This window comes from Somniosus microcephalus, chromosome 6 (assembly GCF_052327205.1).
Source record: "Somniosus microcephalus isolate GS21.2 chromosome 6, FLI_Smic_1.0, whole genome shotgun sequence".
Lineage (NCBI taxonomy): Eukaryota > Metazoa > Chordata > Chondrichthyes > Squaliformes > Somniosidae > Somniosus > Somniosus microcephalus.
This window is the reverse complement of record NC_140992.1, coordinates 209,422,992-209,443,245: the sequence shown is the minus strand read 5'-3', so window position 1 is coordinate 209,443,245 and position 20,254 is coordinate 209,422,992. Positions and strand designations below refer to the sequence as shown.

General features: G+C 47.0%; 1 protein-coding gene across 8 annotated transcripts in view; it reads left to right on the top strand.

The window, feature by feature from the left end:
• The window catches only part of ripor1 (RHO family interacting cell polarization regulator 1), a 342,398-nt gene extending 333,899 nt beyond the window's left edge, over positions 1-8,499 (top strand). For all 8 annotated transcript variants that reach the window (XM_085991336.1, XM_085991342.1, XM_085991339.1 and 5 more), the window contains 3 exons: positions 1,644-1,727; positions 3,937-4,024; positions 7,577-8,499. In XM_085991336.1, coding sequence (XP_085847462.1) covers positions 1,644-1,727; positions 3,937-4,024; positions 7,577-7,674 — 270 coding nt within the window. In that variant the 3' untranslated portion in view covers positions 7,675-8,499. The remainder of the gene's footprint in view (positions 1-1,643; positions 1,728-3,936; positions 4,025-7,576) is intronic.
• Positions 8,500-20,254: the final 11,755 nt, after the last annotated feature.

The window sequence follows — 20,254 nt, the reverse complement described above, 5'->3', positions numbered from 1 at the left end:
AAAAATTTGACACCGAGCCACATAAGGAGAAATTAGGGGAGGTGACCAAAAACTTGGTCAAAGAGGTAGGTTTTAAGGAGCATCTTAAAGGAGGAAAGGGAGGTAGAGAGGCGGAGAGGTTTAGGGAGGGAATTCCAGAGCCTAGGGCCTAGGCAGCTGAAGGCACGGCCACCGATGGTTGAGTTATTATATTCAGGGATGCTCAAGAGGGCAGAATTTGAGGAGCGCAGATATCTCGGGGTGGGGGTGGGGTGCTGGAGGAGATTACAGAGATAGGGAGGGGCGAGGCCATGGAGGGATTTGAAAACAAGGATGATAATTTTGAAATTGAGCCGTTGCTTAACCGGGAGACAATGTAGGTCAGCGAGCACAGGAGTGATGGATGAATGGGACTTGGTGCGAGTTAGGACACGGGCAGCCGAGTTTTGGATGACCTCAAGTTTACGTAGGGTGGAATGTGGGAGGCCAACCAGGAGTGCATTGGAATTGTCAAGTCCAGAGGTAACAAAGGCATGGATGAGGGTATCTGCAGCGGATGAGTTGAGGCAAGGGTGGAGACGGGCGATGTTATGGAGGTGGAAATAGGCAGTCTTAGTTATGCCATGGATGTGTGGTCGGAAGCTCATTTCAGGGTCAGATATGACACCAAGATTGCGAATAGTGTGGTTCAGCCTCAGACAGATGTTAGGGAGAGGGATGGAGTTGGTAGCTAGGGAATGGAGTTTGTGGCGGGGACCGAAAACAATGGCTTTGGTCTTCCCAATATTTAATTGGAGAAAATTTCTGCTCATCCAGAACTGGATGTCGGACAATTTAGAGACCATGGGACAGGGTCAAGAGAAGAGGTAGTGAGGTAGAGCTGGGTGTCGTCAGCGTATGTAGAAACTGACGCTGTGCTTTCGGATGATGTCACCAAGGGGCAACATGTAGATGAGAAATAGGAGGGGGCCAAGGATAGATCCTTGGAGGACCCCAGGGGTAGTGATGCGGGAGCAGGAAGAGAAGCCACTGCAGGTGATTCTCTGGTTACGAGTAGATAGATAAGAATGGAACCAGGCGAGTACAGTCCCACCCAGGGTTGCAATCAGGAAGCACTTTTTCACACAAAGAATAGTAGAAATCTGGAACTCTCTTCCCCTAAAAGGCAGTGGTTGCTGGGTCTATTGAAATTTTCAAGACTTGAAGTCGATAGATTTTTGTTAAGATATGGAGCAAAGGTGGGAAAATGGAGTTGCGCTACAGATCAGCCATAATCTAATGGAATGGCAGAACAGGCTCGAGAGACTGAATGGCCTGCTGCTGTTCCTGATGTTCCACTGCAGTTATAATGTTAATGCAGCCTGAACCCAGTTTTGGAGTCCAACCAGACATGAAGCAGAGATTCTCTGCTGACTGGCTTGATATTGTCTCAAAAGATTTCATGTAAATATCGTAGATCCTCCTCCAAGGTGCAGTGACACGTGAGTTTACATTGATCGGTCATTGTTAGCACTTAACTGTTGACTTCAACACTGCCCCATTGTGTCACAAAGATCAGTGTTTACGTTGTATCAGCATTAATTTGGAAGCAGTGCTAGTATCTGAAGGCTGGAAGATGATTTGTCTTGTGTGCCAGACTAATTGATGTGAACATTTGTTTTCAGGCCCTGGTTTGTTATTTGGAGCTGCTTGAGAATGAGGACGGACAGCTGAGAAAAGTAGGGTGTACGGCACTGGCACATCTAAAGGTGAGTCCTTCAGTTCAATGATTGGAAAAAGCACTCCTGACACTTGAACCCGTGGTAACACTGCCTCAGCTCGCTCTGAAATCGTCGCTGGGCCAAAATCCTGGAACTCTCCCTAACCGCACTCTTGGGAGTACCTTCACCACACGGACTGCAGTGGTTCAAGAAGGTGGCTCACCACCACCTTCTCGAGGGCAATTAGGGATGGACAATAAATGCTGGCTTTGCCAGCGACGCCCAGATCCCATGAACAAACAAAAAAAATGGCTGTAAATGAAGGCTTCTCCGTGTGCTTGAAAACCATTTTGTTGCCATCACTAAATCATTAATTACTGTGCGGATATGTCAGGTGGTTTAATGGACGGCTTGAAGTGCAACTGTAACAACTTTCCACATGCCTGACCCAGTTCTCAATGTTTGTAACATTTTTTAAAACAAAAATGTTACAGTTTAATATTTATGGGATTGTATCTCATTTGGCTTCATTTTTACATGTAGTCCACCTGCTTCTGAAGACTCCCAAGTGTAACTCTGTGTACTTTTTGAGATATATGTATATACATAACCACCCTTTGTACTTATTGCATACTGCAAAAGCTATAAAGCAACCTTTTAACGTAGCTGAATTAGACTAATGAGGAGGATGAAACATTTGGGGATATGGTACTGTATATGAATCATTTGAGACATGACCTGGGTAAGTGTTGCAGGCTTGAGAGGAACAAGTGACTTTGGACCTATGGTTTCCAAAGCTCTCCAACACAGGGGGTTTCCTTGCGTCATGTCTGGGCCTGTTGTAGACTAGTCCATAGAGATTGATTGCTATGATAAGTCAACAACTCCATTATCATTGTATTATGCAACTACCAGAATGGTAGAAGGTGAACGAGATGGATCTCGGTCTTTACTTGTCCAGCAATTCCGATGTACTGAACAAAGACATCTTCTCCCTAAAATGTTCTGGTTATTTTCAGCCTCTTTCAGTTTCCTTTTTTTGGGGAAAGGATCTTGTAATGTTTTTGAATTCTAAGAGGAATAGGTAATGCATGAAATACACACCTGGCCAGTCAGCATCTGCAACAAGAAGACCGGTTGAGAGTTTTGGGCAAGTACCTATCATCAGAACTGAAAGCCTAGGTAGACGGGCAGTTTAGAAAAGTTGGAAAATTGAAGAGGACAAAGGGGATGGGATGGGGAGAAAATCAACAGACGCACCAGTCAGAGAGGGACTAGGGTAAATACCTGCAAACTACTCAATAGGGACAGGTGGTATAAAAGATAATCAGTGAGACTCCTTTGATAGGCCAATAAGGCATCAGCATCGTTATCCCAGTGCCACCACCAGAAGAATATATTCGACAAGTACTTGCCCGCAGAGGCGGGCACCACTCCTGCATTGTATTTAAGGCAACTCCTACACTTGCAGCCGGTGGGCACTGCTGGATATCAGTGGACAGCCTGTGATCCCTCTCCCAGGTCATCCGGGCACGCACAGGGTTGCAGAAGAGAGGCGAGCGGTTGGAGTGACCAGATCATCAATGAGTTAATGCAGAGATTTTTAAAAAGTACAATGGCCAAGGGTGAAATTATCACCTTTTTTAATATAATTTCATTACTTCCTATTAAGCCGTTTGCAGGTGGTCTAACCAAACCCCCTGTCTGTGATTGGTGTATCTGTTGGTTCTCTTCTTGCTTCCCTCGAGTCTGCTCAATTTTCCAACCTTTCTAAAACGCTAGTCTATCTTTCCCTTGAGTTCTGATGCCGGGGACACACCCGAAACTTTCTAACCTGTCTTTTCTACTCGCTCTGCAGATGACTGAGCTGCTGTGTATTTCCAACATTTGCAGCTTTTCCTCCTTGTATTCAAATGATGATGTTGGCAGAGCGAGCAGCTGTGCTGCCATATTACATATGCAATTAGACACCAGTTTACTCCCACAATGCTGCACTTGAGGGCGGGGCAGGCCGGCTGTTCCGTGTGCCCCCTAGTGGCTGATGGAGTGACAGCGCGACCCTTTGGGAACAGCTTCTTCACTTTCTCCCCTCTCCCCCACCCCCCAGACTGGGCCAGGAAAGTCTATGTTAGACAAAAGTGTTTGAGAGAGTAGAGAATGATCTTGGCAAAAAATTGGTCATCAGTTTAACCCCAAAAGTAGCAAAAATAAGGAATTTGGAGACTCTTTTTCTTTTAACTTCATTTGTTTTCTTTAGGCCAAAGAGAGTATAGATCAACTCGTCTACCTTTGCCAGACTGACAATGAAGTGCGTGATGTTTCTAAACAGACCCTCCTGTCCTTTGGTAAGTCATTTAGGTGTTGAATTTGATTCTCTTCAGTGGCAGATGAGCCAGTTTAGTGGGTGCTTAGTCTTTGTGTGTCTCTCCTGAGTTACTGGAGGAAAGCTGTGAACTGCTCATGTATTATTTGTTTTAATATATTAAACTGATTAAAAATACAAACGTAACATAAAAATTTGCATTGTGTTTCTACAGCTTTTTAAAAATTTTGTATAACCTACATCAAATGGGAAGAGACGTGTCCTTGCGAGATTGTCCCTTTTATGAAATTTGCAATCTGCAGGGAAATTCTCTTGATTCCATTGTTGTTCTTCCCTCCATTCCTTACTCCCAGGATCCTTTCCAAGAATCAGAGGAAACAGCAGTGGTTTTGGTGACTTCATAGCTGCCTCTGCCACTTCCCACCCTTCCCCCTAGCCCACCAGGCCAAACTTTATCCTAAGGTTCCCCAAGCCCTAGCCCCAAACTCGCATCTTTCTCTAGTTTCTCTCTCCGAGCTCATCTTGTCCATGTGACCCACTTCCTGCTCCCTCGACCCTATTCCCACCAAACTGCTGAACACCCAACTTCCCTTCCTGGCCCCCATGTTAGCTGATATTGTTAACTGTTCTCTCTCCGGTACTGTCCTCTGCCCCTTCAAGTCTGCCGTCATCACCCCTTTCCTCCAAAACCCACCCTTGACCCCTCTGTTCTTGCAAACTACCTCCCCATCTCCAACCTCCCTTTCCTCAAGTCCTTGAATGTGCTGCCACCTCCCAAATCCGTGCCCACCTTTCCCAGAACTCCATGTTTGAATCACTCCACTCAGGTTCCCGCTGCTGCCACTGTGCTGAAACGGCTCTTATCAAAGTCACAAATGACATCCTATGTGATTCTGACCGTGGTGAACTATCCCTCCTCATCCTTCTTGACCTGTCTGCAGCCGTTGACACGTTTCACCACACCATCTTCCTCCGACACCTCTCCTCTGTCGTCCAGCTGGGTGGGTCTGGCCTCACCTGGTTCCATTCTTATCTATCCACCTGTAACCAGAGAATCGCCTGCAATGGCTTCTCTTCCCGCTCCAGCACCGCTACCTCTGGTGTCCCCCAAGGATCTATCCTTGGCCCCCTCCTATTTCTCATCTACATGCTGCCTCTCGGTGACATCATCCAAAAACATGTCAGATTCCAGATGTATGCTGACGACACTCCGCTCTACCCCACCACCACCTCTCTCGACCCCCTCCACTGTCTCTAAATTGTCAGACTGCTCGTCCGACATCCAGCTCTGGATGAGCAAAAATTTCCCCCAACTAAATATTAAGATGACAAAAGCCATTGTCTTTGGTCTGCAGCACAAACTCCATCCCCTAGCCAATGTTACCTCTAATTTTTTTTCGTGCGTAGTCCTGTTAACTGGTTGAGTGGCCCATTCAAATTTTCGCGCATGCGTGGTTTCTTCCAAGTAAAAACCGGTGAGTGGCCTGTGCAGCTTAGCGGGAATGTTGCCACCAACTCCATCCTTCTCCCTGGCAACTGCCTGAGGCCAAACCAGACCATTCGTAACCTTGATGTCGTATTTGACCCCGAGATGAGCATCCGACCACATATCTACTCCATCACTGAGATCACCTATTTCCACCTCTCTAACATCGCCCGTCTCTGCCTCTCCTCAGCTCATCTGCTGCTGAAATCCTCATCCATGCCTTTGTTATCTCTAGATTTGACTATTCCATGGCTCTCCTGGCTGGCCGCCCATCTTCCACCCATCATAAACTTGAGCTCATCCAAAACTCTGCTGCCCGTATCCTAACTCGCACCAAGTCCCGTTCACCCATCACCCCTGTGCTCGCTGACCTACATTGGCTCCCAGTCCGGCAACGCCTCAATTTTAAAATTCTCATCCTTGTTTTCAAATCTGTCCATGGCCTTGTCCGTCCCTATCTCTGCAACCTCCTCCAGCTCTACAACCCTCCGAGATTTCTGCGCTCCTCCAATTCTGGCCTCTTGTGTATCCCTGATTTTAATTGCTACACCATTGGAGGCCGTGCCTTCAGCTGCCTAGGCCCTAAGCTCTGGAATTCCCTCCCTAAACACCTCCACTTCTCTACCTCACTCTCTTCCTTTAAGATGCTCCTTAAAACCTACCTCTTTGACCAAGCTTTTGGTCATGTGTCCTAATATCTCCTTTCGTAGCTAGGTGTTAAATTTCGTTTGATCAGTCCTGTGAAGCGCCTTGGGACGATTTGCTATGTTGCAGACGCTATATAAATACAAGTTTTTGTTGTTGTTGAGCAGACCCTGGTACTCAGACCTAATTCTTAGACAGGATCTATTTACAAAAGTATTGTAGATCCAACTGTACGCACAGTGAACCATGGAACATGCCATTGATGTTACTATTAAGAGGATCAGTTTAAGCAAATTGGGTTTCATTCCCTCAATATTTGAAACACTTCCGACTCCTATAAAACCCTCAACTTTTAGACAAGTGCAAGAGATTGACCCACTGATGCTGGGACCATTCTCCGGGGTTCATGTGCTGACCCTCACTCGATGTTCGTGGACCGTACCTTTTGGTTGTCGAGACGCATTGTCTTTGTTGAAACTGGAGTTTTGTCTGTCCTAAGAAATTTGATGTCCACGTTTTGTCCTGCACCTCTGTTTCTTGCACTGAAAGACGGTGTCAGTTTTATACTTGAATAGAACCAAGATTATTCACCAAGCAGGCCTAGGTACTTGTTTTGATCAGACCTATAAAAGAGCTGTCCTTCTGACGATACCAAGAAGTGGGAGGTGGAGAGGCAGAGGGGTATAGGGAGGGAATTCCAGAGCGTCAGCTTTGGCTCAATGATGGCACTCTCTCCTCTGAGACAGAAGGTCATGTATTTAAACCCCAATCTAGAGACTTGACCAAATAATGTAGATTGACACTCCAGGGCAATGCTGAGGGAGCGCTGCACTGTCTGAGGTATTGTCTTTCAGATGAAACGTTAAACTGAGGACCCCGTCTGCCCCCTCAAGTGGACATAAAAGATCCCATGGCACTATTCGAAGAGCAGGGGAGTTGTCACGGTGTCCTGGCCAGTATTTATCCCTCATCCTACATCACTAAAGCAGATTATCTGGTCATATACCCAATTGCTTGTGGGATCTTGCTGTGTGCAAATTGGCTGCCATGTTTCCCTACGTAATAATAGTGAAGAGGGGAGGATTATCTGACTGAATTGATGATGCATTAAAATATCTTAAAGGACAAGATGATTTCTTTTATCTCTCCTTCCCCACCTCCAGTGGGATAATGACACAAAATTATAATCTTATTTGGGGATTAAACTCCTCCAGAAATGGAGACTGCTGGCATTAGGCACTTTGAACACTCCTGTCAATTAACTGAGTGACATTGAAGTTTGAGAAACCAGCTGTCTCCTCTCCTCTACCCTCACTGAAATGAAATGGGAAAAGTATTAAATGTAAGACCAGCCTGACCTATAATTACTGTGATTTATGTATCACTCCTCTTGTTTTCATCAATACAAACACTTACTGTGATCATTTCTGATTGCCCTGACAGGTGAAGAAGGTAAAATTGCCTACAAACAGATGGAAGAATCGTTGGATGGTATGCAGAGGCTTCTGGGATCAGTCAATATGGCTAGTACAGCTTTCTAACCAGGGGCTGCTTCATGTTTATCAGAAAAATAGCCAGCTTCTTCCTGAAGAGAGTATCTGAAGCAACATGGCTTTTGTTGTCGTAACATCAAGTAATCTAAAAGCCAGGCTGCCTCTGAGTTGACCTTTCAACATTTCAGATGTAGCAGCATTCCTAACTTTTCCTAGGTTTGGGAGCGGGGCTTGGGGAAGGAAGAGAATGCTGCCATACTGGAGTGTCATTTTCAGTAGTTGCTCAGTGTTTCTGGGGAACGTTGACACGGTGATGCCAGTATTTCGCACATGAATGCACACATTTTGAGAGATAGCCCAAAAGCCAATTTAAGGAGAAGGCCTCCCAGTAAAAGAAACTATGAACAAATCGGGACTGTCGGTGGAAATGCACTTTGAACAATTGAATGTGTGAATGATCCACATAGGAGTGGTTGACCTTGACGGAGGGATGATCCTGCCAGACAGATGTCTCCAAAAGCCACAGCTGAAATATTTACCTACAATTCTGCACGTCATGCTGCTCTGAGGCAGAAAACAGAAGTGCTGCTTCACGTCCAAGTGCCTAGTGTTACGGTGGAGAGCATACAAGTATTACGTGTACAATAAAAAGTTCCAATTTTTTTAATTTAATGTTGACTTGAGTTGCAGTAAGGCGAGGAACTGCAGCAGCTTCCAGTTTGTAAACCTGTTACTATTTTCCAGATGGTGCAGTAAAGTTTCAAAAGATATACTTTGATTTTCTATATAAATGTATTATGTAAGTAAAAGTGAATTGTGATCATAAATAAAAATTTCATTAAATGCAATGTTGTATTATACCAAAAATACAAATCATTTAGTTTGTGACTTTTGTCTTTGCAAATGGAAAAATACAGCCCTACATTTATATCATGCAACATCGTGTCTCTCGAGCATTTCAGAGTGCTTTGCATGCAATTAATTTTTTCAAAGTGCAGTGCTTGCACAGAACCAGCAATGAGATGACTGATGAGTTCATATGTTTTTGGTGGTATTGGCTGAGGGAAGCATATGAGCCAGGCCACTGGAAGAACCTCCTGATATTCAAATAGTGCCATGAAATCTTAATGTACTCCTGAACTTTCTTTAATGTGTCCTCCAAAAGACGGCACCTCTGACAATGCAGAGCTCTTTCAGCAGTGCACTGGAGTGTCAGCCTAGATTGTACTCGGGTCCTAGGGGCTTGAGCCTCTTGAGTTAATGAGGCTGATGAGTGTACAGTGTGTCTTAACATGGTACAACACATTACAGTGCTCATGGGTTATACATGGTACAGGTTGACAAGTGGTTGTGGGTGGACAAACTTATCACTTGGGTTTAACAAAAAGTTCTTTAGCAGTTTTAAATATTATTTTCACTTACTTAAATTTATATACTTTGGCCCCACTCCCTTGGCTTACTTTAAAGTAATATTTTGCGTTTGCTTTGTCCATATCACTTTAAAAATGTAAACTTGAATGACATTTCTTTCTCTCTGCTCCGTTAACTACCATCTTTCCATGCTGTAGAGCTTGAACATTAGTTTCCTCATAGCTCATAAATCCGTTTGGGACCTGTTTTGTTGCTGCTCTATGCACCTGCTCTGATGCATGTGTAGGTTTCTGGAGTGGTGAGCAAAATTTAACCCAGCACCTGCAGAGAGTATTGTCATTATCATCAACAACTACTTGCATTTATATAGTGTTTAGGGAGAAACCCATCCCAAGCTACTTTGCAGACGCTTGAATAAAACATGAAGGCTAAGCTGAAGAAGGAGATATTTAGAGGGGTGGTGAAAAACTTGGTCAAAGAGAAGGGTTTTAAGGAAGAGCCTTAAAGGTGCAGAGGTGGAGGGGTTTAGGGTCAGTATTTCAGAGTGAGACCTAGGCAGGAAGGAATGTGATTGCATAAGAGGATGAAGTCCGAGGGGACAAACTCATCAAAGGTAGAGTTGAGAGGATAGTTGAACAAATCAACAACTGCAGAGATATTATGGCAGATGAAGAGCTGAAGGCTAGGCAATTGGGAATTTTACGAGTACAGGTGTAAGCTATTTGGTGGTGAGTTTCTTTCCAGGGGCGGATGCAAAAGGACTTTGGGTTGGAAGGCGGTAGGGGGTTGTGGAGGTAAAAGCTACAGGAAAGTAGTTAGATACCCTCAACAGTGAACATGACCATGGTAATTAAGAGACCACACGACATGGCTAGGTTGACGGGATGGCTGTGAATATTAGTCGAGAGTTTATATGGAGGAAGAGGTTCAGGGAGGACAGGCTGTGAGATGGAGATTGAAATCACTGAGGATGAATCATAGAATGGTTACAGCACAGAAGGAGGCCATTCGGCCCGTCGAGCCCATGCCGGCTCGCTGCAAGAGCACTTCAGCTAGGCCCATTTCCCTGCCCTTTCCCCGTAGTCCTGCAAAATTTTTTCCTTCAGGTACTTATCCAATTCCCTTTTGAACGCCACAATTGAATCGGCTTCCCCCACCCTTTCAGGCAATGTATTCCAGATCCTAACCACTTGCTATGTAAAAAAAAGTTTTTCCTCATGTCGCCTTTGGTTCTGCCAATCACCTTAAATCTGTGTCCTCTGGAGCTCGACACGTCTGCCAATGGGAACAGTTTTTCTCTATCTGTCCAGACCTCTCATGATTTTGAACACCTCTATCAAAACTCCTCTCGACCTTCTCTGCTCTGAGGAAAACAACCCCAGCTTCTCCAGTCTATCCACATAACTGAAGTGTCTCATCCCTGGAACCATTCTTGTAAATCTTTTCTGCACCCTCTCTAAGGCCTTCACATCCTTCCTAAAGTGCGGTGCCCAGAATTGGACACACTACTCCAGTTGAGGCCGAACCAGTGTTTTATAAAGGTTCATCATAACTTCCTTGCTTTTGTACTCTATGCCTCTATTTATGAAGCCCAGGATCCCGTATGCTTTTTTAACGGCTTTCTCCACCTGCCCTGCCACCTTCAATGATTTGTGCACGCATACCCCCAGGTCTTTCTGTTCATGCACGCCCTTTAGAATTGTACCCTTTAGTTTATATTGCCTCTCCTCGTTCTACCAAAATGTATCACTTCGCACTTTTCTGTTATATTTCATCTGCCACGTGTCTGCCCATTCCACCAGCCTGTCTATGTCCTTTTGAAGTCTATCACTATCCTCCTCACTGTTCACTATACTTCCAAGTTTTGTGTCATGCAAATTTTGAAATTGTGCCCTGTACAACCAAGTCCAAGTCATTAATATACATCAAGAAAATAGGATCAAGATACAGCAAAGGATATGGGCCCTGACAACATCCCGGCTGTTGTGCTGAAGACGTGTGCTCCAGAACTAGCCATGCCTCCAGCCAAACTGTTCCAGTACAGCTACAATACTGGCATCTATCCGACAATGTGGAAAACTGCCCAGGTATGCCCTGTCCACAAAAAGCAGGACAAATTCAATCCAGCCAATTACCGCCCCATCAGTCTACTCAGTCATCAGCAAAGTGATGGAAGGTGTCATCGACAGTGCTTTCAAGCAGCACTTACCAATAACCTGTTCATTGATGCCCAGTTTGGGTTCCGCCAGGACCACTTGGCTCCCGACCTCATTACAGCCTTGGTCCAAACATGGACAAAGGAGCTGAATTCCAGAGGTGAGGTGAGAGTGACTGCCCTTGATATCAAGGCAGCATTTGACTGAGTGGCATCAAGGAGCCCTAGTAAAACTGGTCAATGGGAATCGGGGGGGAAAACTCTCCACTAGCTGGAGTCATACCTAGCACAAAGGAAGATGGTTGTGGTGGTTGGAGGTCAATCATCACAGCCCCAGGACATCGCTGCAGGAGTTCCTCAGGGTAGTGTCCTAGGCCCAACCATCTTCAGCTGCTTCATCAACGACCTTCCCTCCAACATAAGGTCAGAAATGGGGATGTTCGCTGATGACTGCAGAGTATTCAGTGCCATTCACAACTCCTCAGATAATGAAGCAGTCCATGCCCGCACGCAACAAGACCTGGATGACGTTCAGGCTTGGGCTCATAAGTGGCAGGTAACAATCGCGCCACAAGTGCCAGGCAATGACTATCTCCAACAACGAGAGTCTAACCACTGTCCCGTGACATTCAATGGCATTACCATTGCCGAATCCCCCACCATCAACATCCTGGGGGGTCACCATTGACCAGAAACTTAACTGGACCAGTCACATAAATACTGTAGCAATGAGCAGGTCAGAGGCTAGGTATTCTGCAGCGAGTATCTCACCAACTGACTCCCCAAAGCCTTTCCACCATCTACAAGGCACAAGTAAGGAGTATGATGGAATACTCTCCACTTGCCTGGATGAGTGCAGCTCCAACAACTCAAGAAGCTCAACACCATCCAGGACAAAGCAGCCTGCTTGATTGGCACCCCATCCACCACCTTAAACATTCACTCCCTCCACCACCAGCGTATCGTGGCTGCAGTGTGTACCATCTACAAGATGCACTGCAGCAACTCACCAAGGCTTCTTCGGCAGCACCTCCCAAACCTGCGACCTCTTCCACCTAGAAGAACAAGGGCAGCAGACGCATGGAAACACCACCACCTGTAAGTTCCCCTCCAAGTCACACACCATCCTGACTTGGAAGTATATCGCCGTTCCTTCATCGTTGCTGGGTCAAAATCCTGGAACTCCCTAATAGCACTGTGGGAGTACCTTCACCACATGGACTGCAGCAGTTCAAGAAGGCAGCTTACCACCACCTTCTGAAGGGCAACTAGGGATGGGCAATAAATGCTGGCATTGCCAGCGACGCTCACATCCCATAAACTAATTTTTTAAAAGCAGTGATCCTCGTACAGACCTCTGGGGAACACCACTATATATCTTCCTCCAGTTCAATAAACAACCATTCACCACTACTCTCTCTTTCCTGTCACTGAGCCAATTTCATATCCATGCTGCCACTGTCCCTTTTATTCCATGGGCTTCAACTTTGCTGACAAGCCTATTATGTGGCATTTTTTCAAATGCCTTTTGGAAGTCCATGTACACCACGTCAACCGCATTGCCTTCATCGACCCTCTCTGTTACCTCAAAAAACTCAATCAACTTAGTTAAACACCATTTGCCTTTCATGTCCGGCCTCGGACAAGAATGATGTCTCTTATAGGATAATGCTCCTGTCCTCCTCCCGCGCCATGACAGGAGCTGACGACTGCTGGACTGACCACCGCCTAATCCACTCTGTCATCTCCATCAATGTAGCCCCAAAACAGCGGCAGCAACAGAAACAATGCCGCAGGAAAATCAACGCTGGAGCACTCAAAGACCCAGCTAAGAAGGCCCTATTCAGCCTGCGCCTCACAAACAACCTGACGACTCCCAGTGATGCAGAGACACAGAGTGTCCACAGCGCCTGGTCTGCACTCAAGGCCTCCATAATCAGCAGCTGTAAAGAGACGCTCGGTCACTCGACCAGGAAACACCAAGACTGGTTCGGCGAGAATGACCAGGAGATCCAGAAGCTAATAAGTCGCAAGTGCAAGGCATTCCTGATCTGGAAACAGCAACACAACTCGAGAGCAAGAAAGCAGCTTTACAGACGCCTGAAGGCCGAGGTCCAACAAAAAATTCGTGACCTAAAGAACAGATGGTGGGTGGAGAAAGCACAGGAGATCCAGCAGCTAGCCGACAACCATGACGTGCATGGATTCTTTAGCACAGTCAAGACCATCTACGGCCCAAGCACCCAAGGTCCTACCCCAGTGCGCGGCAATAACGGAGAGGTACTCATCAAGGACAGAGAGGTCGTCAGTGCCCGCTGGAAGGAGCACTTCGAAGATCTCCTTAACAGAGACTCTGTCTTCGACGCGAGTGTCCTCAACTCCATCCCGCAGCATGCTACCCGCCACCATCTCAGCACAACCCCAGCCCAGCATGAGGTTGAAAAGGCCATCTGACAACTGAAGAACAACAAGGCCTCAGGAGCAGATGGAATCCCTGCCGAGGCACTAAAGCATAGCGGAGAAGCACTACTAGCGCAAATCCATGAACTAATTTCTCTTATCTGGAAGGAGGAGAGCATGCCAGGGGATCTCAGAGACGCAGTAATTGTGACCAACTTCAAGAAAGGCGACAAGTCCGATTGCGGTAATTACAGACGAATTTCCCTGCTGTCTGCCACAGGGAAAGTCATCGCAAGAATCCTTCTCAATCGCCTTCTCCCAGTGGCCGAAGAGTTCCTCCCAGAGTCGCAATGTGGATTCTGCCCACTAAGGGGCACAATGGACATGATCTTCACTGCGCCTCAATTACAAGAGAAATGCAGGGAACAGCACCAACCACTGTACATGGCCTTCTTTGATCTCACAAAGGCCTTCAACACTGTCAACCGTGAGGGATTATGGAATGTCCTCCTCAAATTCGCTGCCCTCAAAAGTTTGTCACCATCCTCCGCTTCATGACGGCATGCAAGCCGTGATCCTGACCAACGGTTTCACCACAGACCCAATTCACGTACGGACTGGGGTTAAGCAAGGCTGTGTCATCACACCAATGCTCATCTCGATCTTCCTTGCTGCAATGCTCCATCTCACCCTCAGTAAGCTCCCCACTGGAGTGGAGCTAATTTACAGAACAGATGGGAAACTGTTCAACCTCCGTTGCCTCCAGTCCAGATCCAAGGTCGTCTCATCCTCTGTCGTCGAATTACAGTATGCAGACGACGCTTGCGTCTGTGCTCACTTGGAGGTTGAACTCCAAACCATCGTCAACACCTTCATCGAAGCGTACGAGAGCACGGGCCTTACACTAAACATCCGTAAGACAAAGGTCTTCTACCAACCTGCCCCCGCCACACAGTACTGCCCCCCGATTATCAATACCCACGACAAGGCCTTGGACAATGTAGACCACTTTCCATTTCCTTGGGAGCCTACATACAACAAGGGTAGATGTTGATGACTAAGTCCAACACCGCCTTCAGTGTGCCAGTGCAGCCTTCGGTCACCTGAGGAAGAGAGTGATTGAAGACCAGGACCTCAAACCCGGCACTAAGCTCATGGTCTACAGAGCAGCAGTGATACCCGCCCTGCTGTATGCCTCAGAGACATGGACCATGTATAGCAGGCACCTCAAAGCACCGGAGAGATACCAACAACGCTACCTCCGCAAGATCCTGCAAATCCATTGGCAGGATAGGCGCACCAACGTCAGTGTTCTCGCTCAGGCCAACATCCCCAGCATCGAAGCTTTGACCACGCTCGATCAGCTCCGATGGATGGGTCACATTGTCCGCATGCCCGATACGAGACTCCCGAAACAAGCGCTCTACTTGGAGCTCCGACACGGCAAGAGAGCCCCAGGTGGGCAGAGGAAACGTTTCAAGGACACCCTCAAAGCCTACTTGAAAAAGTGCAACATCCCCACTGACACCTGGGAATCCCAGGCCCAAGACCGTACAAAGTGGAAGAGAAGCATCCGGGAAGGCACCGAACACCTCGAGTCTCTTTGCCGGGAGCAAGCAGAAGCCAAGCGCAGGCAGCGCAAGGAGCGCACATCAACCCAAGCACCCCACCCACCCGCCCCTTCAACCACTGTCTGCCCCACCTGTGACAGAGACTGTAGGTCCCGCATTGGACTCATCAGTCACCTGCGAACTCATTTTTAATGTGGAAGCAAGTCATCCTCAGTTCTGAAGGACTGCCTAAGAAGAAGAAGAAGATTTGCCTTTAACAAATCCGTGATGACGTTCCTTAATTAATCACACTTGTCCAAGTGACTGTTAATTTTGTTCATTTCTAAAAGCTTCCCCACTATCGAGGTTAAATTGACTGGCCTGTAGTTGTTGGGTTTATCCTTACAGTCTTTTTTGAACAAGGTTGTAACATTTGCAATTCTCCAATACTCTGGCACCACCCCCGTATCTGAGGAGGATTGGAAAATTATGGCCAGTACCTCTGCAATTTCCACCTTTACTTCCCTCAGCATTCTAGGATGCATCCCATCTGGTCCTGGTGACTTGTCTACTTTAAGTACAGCCAGCCTTTCTAGTATCTCCTGTATCAATTTTTATCCCATTCAGTATCTCAACTACCTCCACTTTCACTATGACTTTGGCAGCATCTTCTTCCTTGGTAAAGACAGATGCAAAGCAATCATTTAGTACGTCAGCCAGACCCTCTGCCTTCATGCGTAGGTCTCCATTTTGGTCCCTAATGCCCCCCCCCCTTACTACCCGTTTACTATTTATGTGCCTATAGAAGACTTTTGGATTCCCTTTTATGTTAGCTGCCAGTCTATTCTCATACTCTCTCTTTGCCCCTCTTATTTCCTTTTTCACTTCCCCATTGAACTTTCTATATTCAGCCTGGTTTTCAATTGTATTCTCAACCTGACATCTGTCATACACCCCCTTTTTCTGCTTCATCTTACTCTCTCTTTCGTTATCCAGGGAGCTCTGACTTTGGTTGCCCTACCTTTCCCCCTTGTGGGAATGTACCTCGACTGTACCTGAACCATCTCCTCCTTAAAGGCAGCCCATTAGAGTCATAGAGTCATAGGCCTAGAAATTCAGTTGGCGCCGCGCCAGGGCTTTAGCGCCGGAAAGTTAGCGCCGGCGCTAAGTCCCCCTGCGCGTGCCAAAAATTCAGTAGCGCCGCGCCCAAACGGCTGCCGGCGCTACTGAAGGGTGTTTGCGCCTGAAAATGGGCGCTACCTGCCGCATTGCGGCGCTATTCCGGCGCTGCGGCACCCGATGCGGTGCGGCAGGCTCGGGAAGTGCAGGCCTCCTCCTTCAGTTAAGGAGGAGCTGCCTGCACCCGCCCGCTGGCCGGTAAAATCTTCACAAAAATGAGCCCGGCACCTCGGGGAAGTGCCGGGCTCGCAGCCCAGAAGCATCTGTTCCGCGGGGGGTGGGGGGTGGAGGAGTCTGGGGAGGGAGGTGCGGGCAGGCGGCCGGCGGGAAAGCAGCCGGCCGCCGCGCGACCTTAATGCGCCGGTGCAAACTCCTGTAAGACCCGGTTGCCAGAGTCTTAGTTGCGGCTGCCACGGGCGAGGCGGCCGCAACTCAATTTCGGCACTGGGGCCCATCACCACGGCAACCGGGACGCTGCGCACACCGATGACGTCATCGGTGCCGGCGCAGCGCAACCGGTCTACCGCCGATGGTAGGGCCCCAGGGAATTTCTGAACCGGCTGTAAGTCCAGCGCAATGACCTCTAGCACCGCAAAATGGGCGCAAAGCCCACTCAATTTCTAGGCCATAGAGTTTTACAGCACAGAAAGAGGCCCTTCGGCCCATCGTGTCTGCGCCGCCCATCCATCCCTGTCCAGTCTAATCCCATTTTCCAGCATTTGGTCCATAGCCTTGTATGCAATGGCATTTCAAGTGCTCATCCAAATGCTTCTTGAATGTTGTGAGGGTTCCTGCCTCTACCACCCTTTTAGGCATTGAGTTCCACATTCCAACCACCCTCTGGGTGAAAAAGTTCCTCCTCAAATCCCCTCTAAATCTCCTGCCACTTACCCTGAATTTATGCCCCCTTGTTATTGACCCCCCAACTAAGGGGAAAAGTTCCTCTTTGTCTACCCTATCTATGCCCCTCATCATTTTGTACACCTCAATCAGGTCCCCCCTCAGCCTTCTTTGCTCCAAGGAAAACAACCCCAGCCTGTTTAGTCTTTCTTCATAGCTGAGGCGCTCCATCCCAGGTAACATCCTGGTGAATCTTCTCTGCACCCTCTCCAAAGCAATCACATCTTTCCTATAGTGAGGTGACCAGAACTGCACACAGTACTCCAGCTGTGGCCTCACCAGCGTTTTGTACAGCTCCATCATAACCTCCCTGCTCTTATATTCTATGCCTCGGCTAATGAAGGCAAGTATCCCATATGCCTTTTTAACCACCTTATCTACCTGTTCCGCTGCCTTCAGGGATCTATGTACATGTTAACCAAGGTCCCTCTGACCCTCTGTACTTCCTAGGGTCCTACCACTCATTGTGTATTCCCTTGCCTTATTTGTCCGTCCAAAATGCACCACCTCACACTTTTCAGGGTTAAATTCCATTTGCCACTTTTCCGCCCATCTGACCAACCCGTTTATATCGTCCTGTAGCCTGAGGCTTTCCTCCTCGCAATTTACCACCCCACCAATTTTCGTGTCATCCGCGAACTTACTGATCATACCTTTTACATTCTCATCCAAATCATTTATGTAGATCACAAACAACAAGGGACCCAGCACCGATCCCTGAGGTACCCCACTGGACACAGGCTTCCAGTCACAAAAGCAACCTTCGACCATCACCCTCTGCCTCCTGCCACTCAGCCAGTTTAGGATCCAACGCGCCAAGGCACCCTGGATCCCATGGGCTCTTACCTTCTTGACCAGTCTCCTATGCGGGACTTTGTCAAAAGCTTTACTGAAGTCCATGTAAACCACATCCACAGCATTTCCCTCATCCACCCCCCTAGTCACCCCCTCGAAAAATTCAATCAGATTTGTCAGACATGATTTACCCTTGACAAAGCCATGCTGACTATCCCCGATTAATCCTTGCCTCTCCAAGTGGAGACTAATTTTGTCCCTCAGAATTTTTTCCAATAATTTCCCTACCACAGATGTTAGGCTCACTGGCCTGTAATTCCCTGGTTTATCCCTGCTACCCTTCTTGTATAATGGTACTACATTAGCTGTTCGACAGTCCTCTGGTACATCCCCTGTGGCCAGAGAGGTTCTGAAAATTTGTGTCAGAGCCCCTGCAATCTCCTCCTTTGCCTCCCACAGCAGCCTGGGATACATCTCGTCCGGGCCTGGGGATTTATCCACTTTTTGGCCTGCTAAAACCGCTAGCACCTCCTCCCTCTCGATGCTAATATGTTCAAGTATGTCACAGTCCCCTTGCCCGATTTCTATGTCCGCATCGTCTTTCTCCATAGTGAACACAGATGCAAAAAATTCATTTAAAACCCCGCCTACATCATCTGGCTCTACACACAGATTGCCACTTTGGTCCCTAATGGGCCCTACCCTTTCCCTGGTTATCCTCTTGCCCTTAATATACTTATAAAACATTGTTCGATTACAGAGGAGCAAATTTGCAGGGAAATTACAGAGAGGTTCAAAAAAGACTGTAAGGATAAACCCAGCAATTACAGTTTTGACTGCCAATTTTTGATTCCAATTTACCTGGGCCAGATCCGTTCTCAACCCACTGAAATTGGCCTTCCTCCAATTAAGTATTTTTACTCTAGATTGCTCCCTGTCCTTTTCCATAGCTAATCTAAACCTTATGATACTATGATCACTGTTCCTTAAATGTTCACCTACTGATACTTGCTCCACTTGACCTACCTCATTCCCCAGAACCAGATCCAGCAATGCCTCCTTCCTCGTTGGGCCGGAAACGTACTGATCAAGAAAGTTCTCCTGAACGCATTACAGAAATTCTTCCCCCTCTCTGCCCTTTACACTATTACAATTCCAGTCTATATTAGGATAGTTGAAGTCCCCCATTATCACTACTCTATAGTTCTTGCACCTCTCTGTAATTTCCCTGCAAATTTGCTCCTCTATATCCTTCCCACTAGTTGGAGGTCTATAGAATACACCTAGTAGTGTAATGGCACCTCTATTGTTTCTCAACTCTAACCAAATAGATTCTGTCCTTGACTCCTCCAGGACATCCGCTCTCTCCAGCACTGTAATATTCTCCTTAATCAATACTGCCACCCCACCTCCTTTTTTTCCTTCACTATCTTTCCTGAATACATTATATCCAGGAATATTTAGTACCCAACCCTGCCCTTTTTTGAGCCAAGTCTCCGTTATCGCCATGCCACCATATTCCTATGTGGCTATTTGCACCTGCAGCTCACCAACCTTATTTACCACACTTCGTGCATTCACACACATGCACTGTAAACTATCTTAGACCTTCTTGTATTCTCCCTTAGTCTGACCCCACCTAATACCGTACTTGTTAAGTCTGTGTGTTATAGTGATAATTACTACACAGACTACAAGAGTAAATTCAACAGGTCTTTACTGGTTGGAGGTAGGGACTATACTGAATACAATATTACTACACAGTGCTTATATACCGGTGTGGTCACCACCGGTATTACGTATACAGCAGCCAGAGAAAGTAGTACATCTCTTAAGGTGGAACAGGCTTAAGTTCTCTTAAGATGGAACAGGTTACATACACCACAATCCTCCCTTTTTAGCTTAACAGTCATATCCCCATTTAACATAACATAATAACATATATACATATATAACTTCAGGTATAACAGTTCAAAGGTTCAGTCTCTCAGGAGGCTTTCTGATGCGGCTTGGATAACGCCTCTCAGTAGTCTCTGATTCTTGTTGTTGAGGTGCCTCCTCTATTTGGTTTCCAATGTATTGGGTGTCATTATCATCAAGTACATTCCCTGCCGAGGTAGATGCTTCAGGTTCATTAACGTCTTCCACAGTTGTCTCTGTCACAACCATGGGTTCGACCCTTGCTCTCGACTCTACTAGTTGATCCGCATGATGCCTTATCACATTATGACCAATATCTACTGTGTACATCAGAGGTCCTTGTCTGGCCCGAATTGTT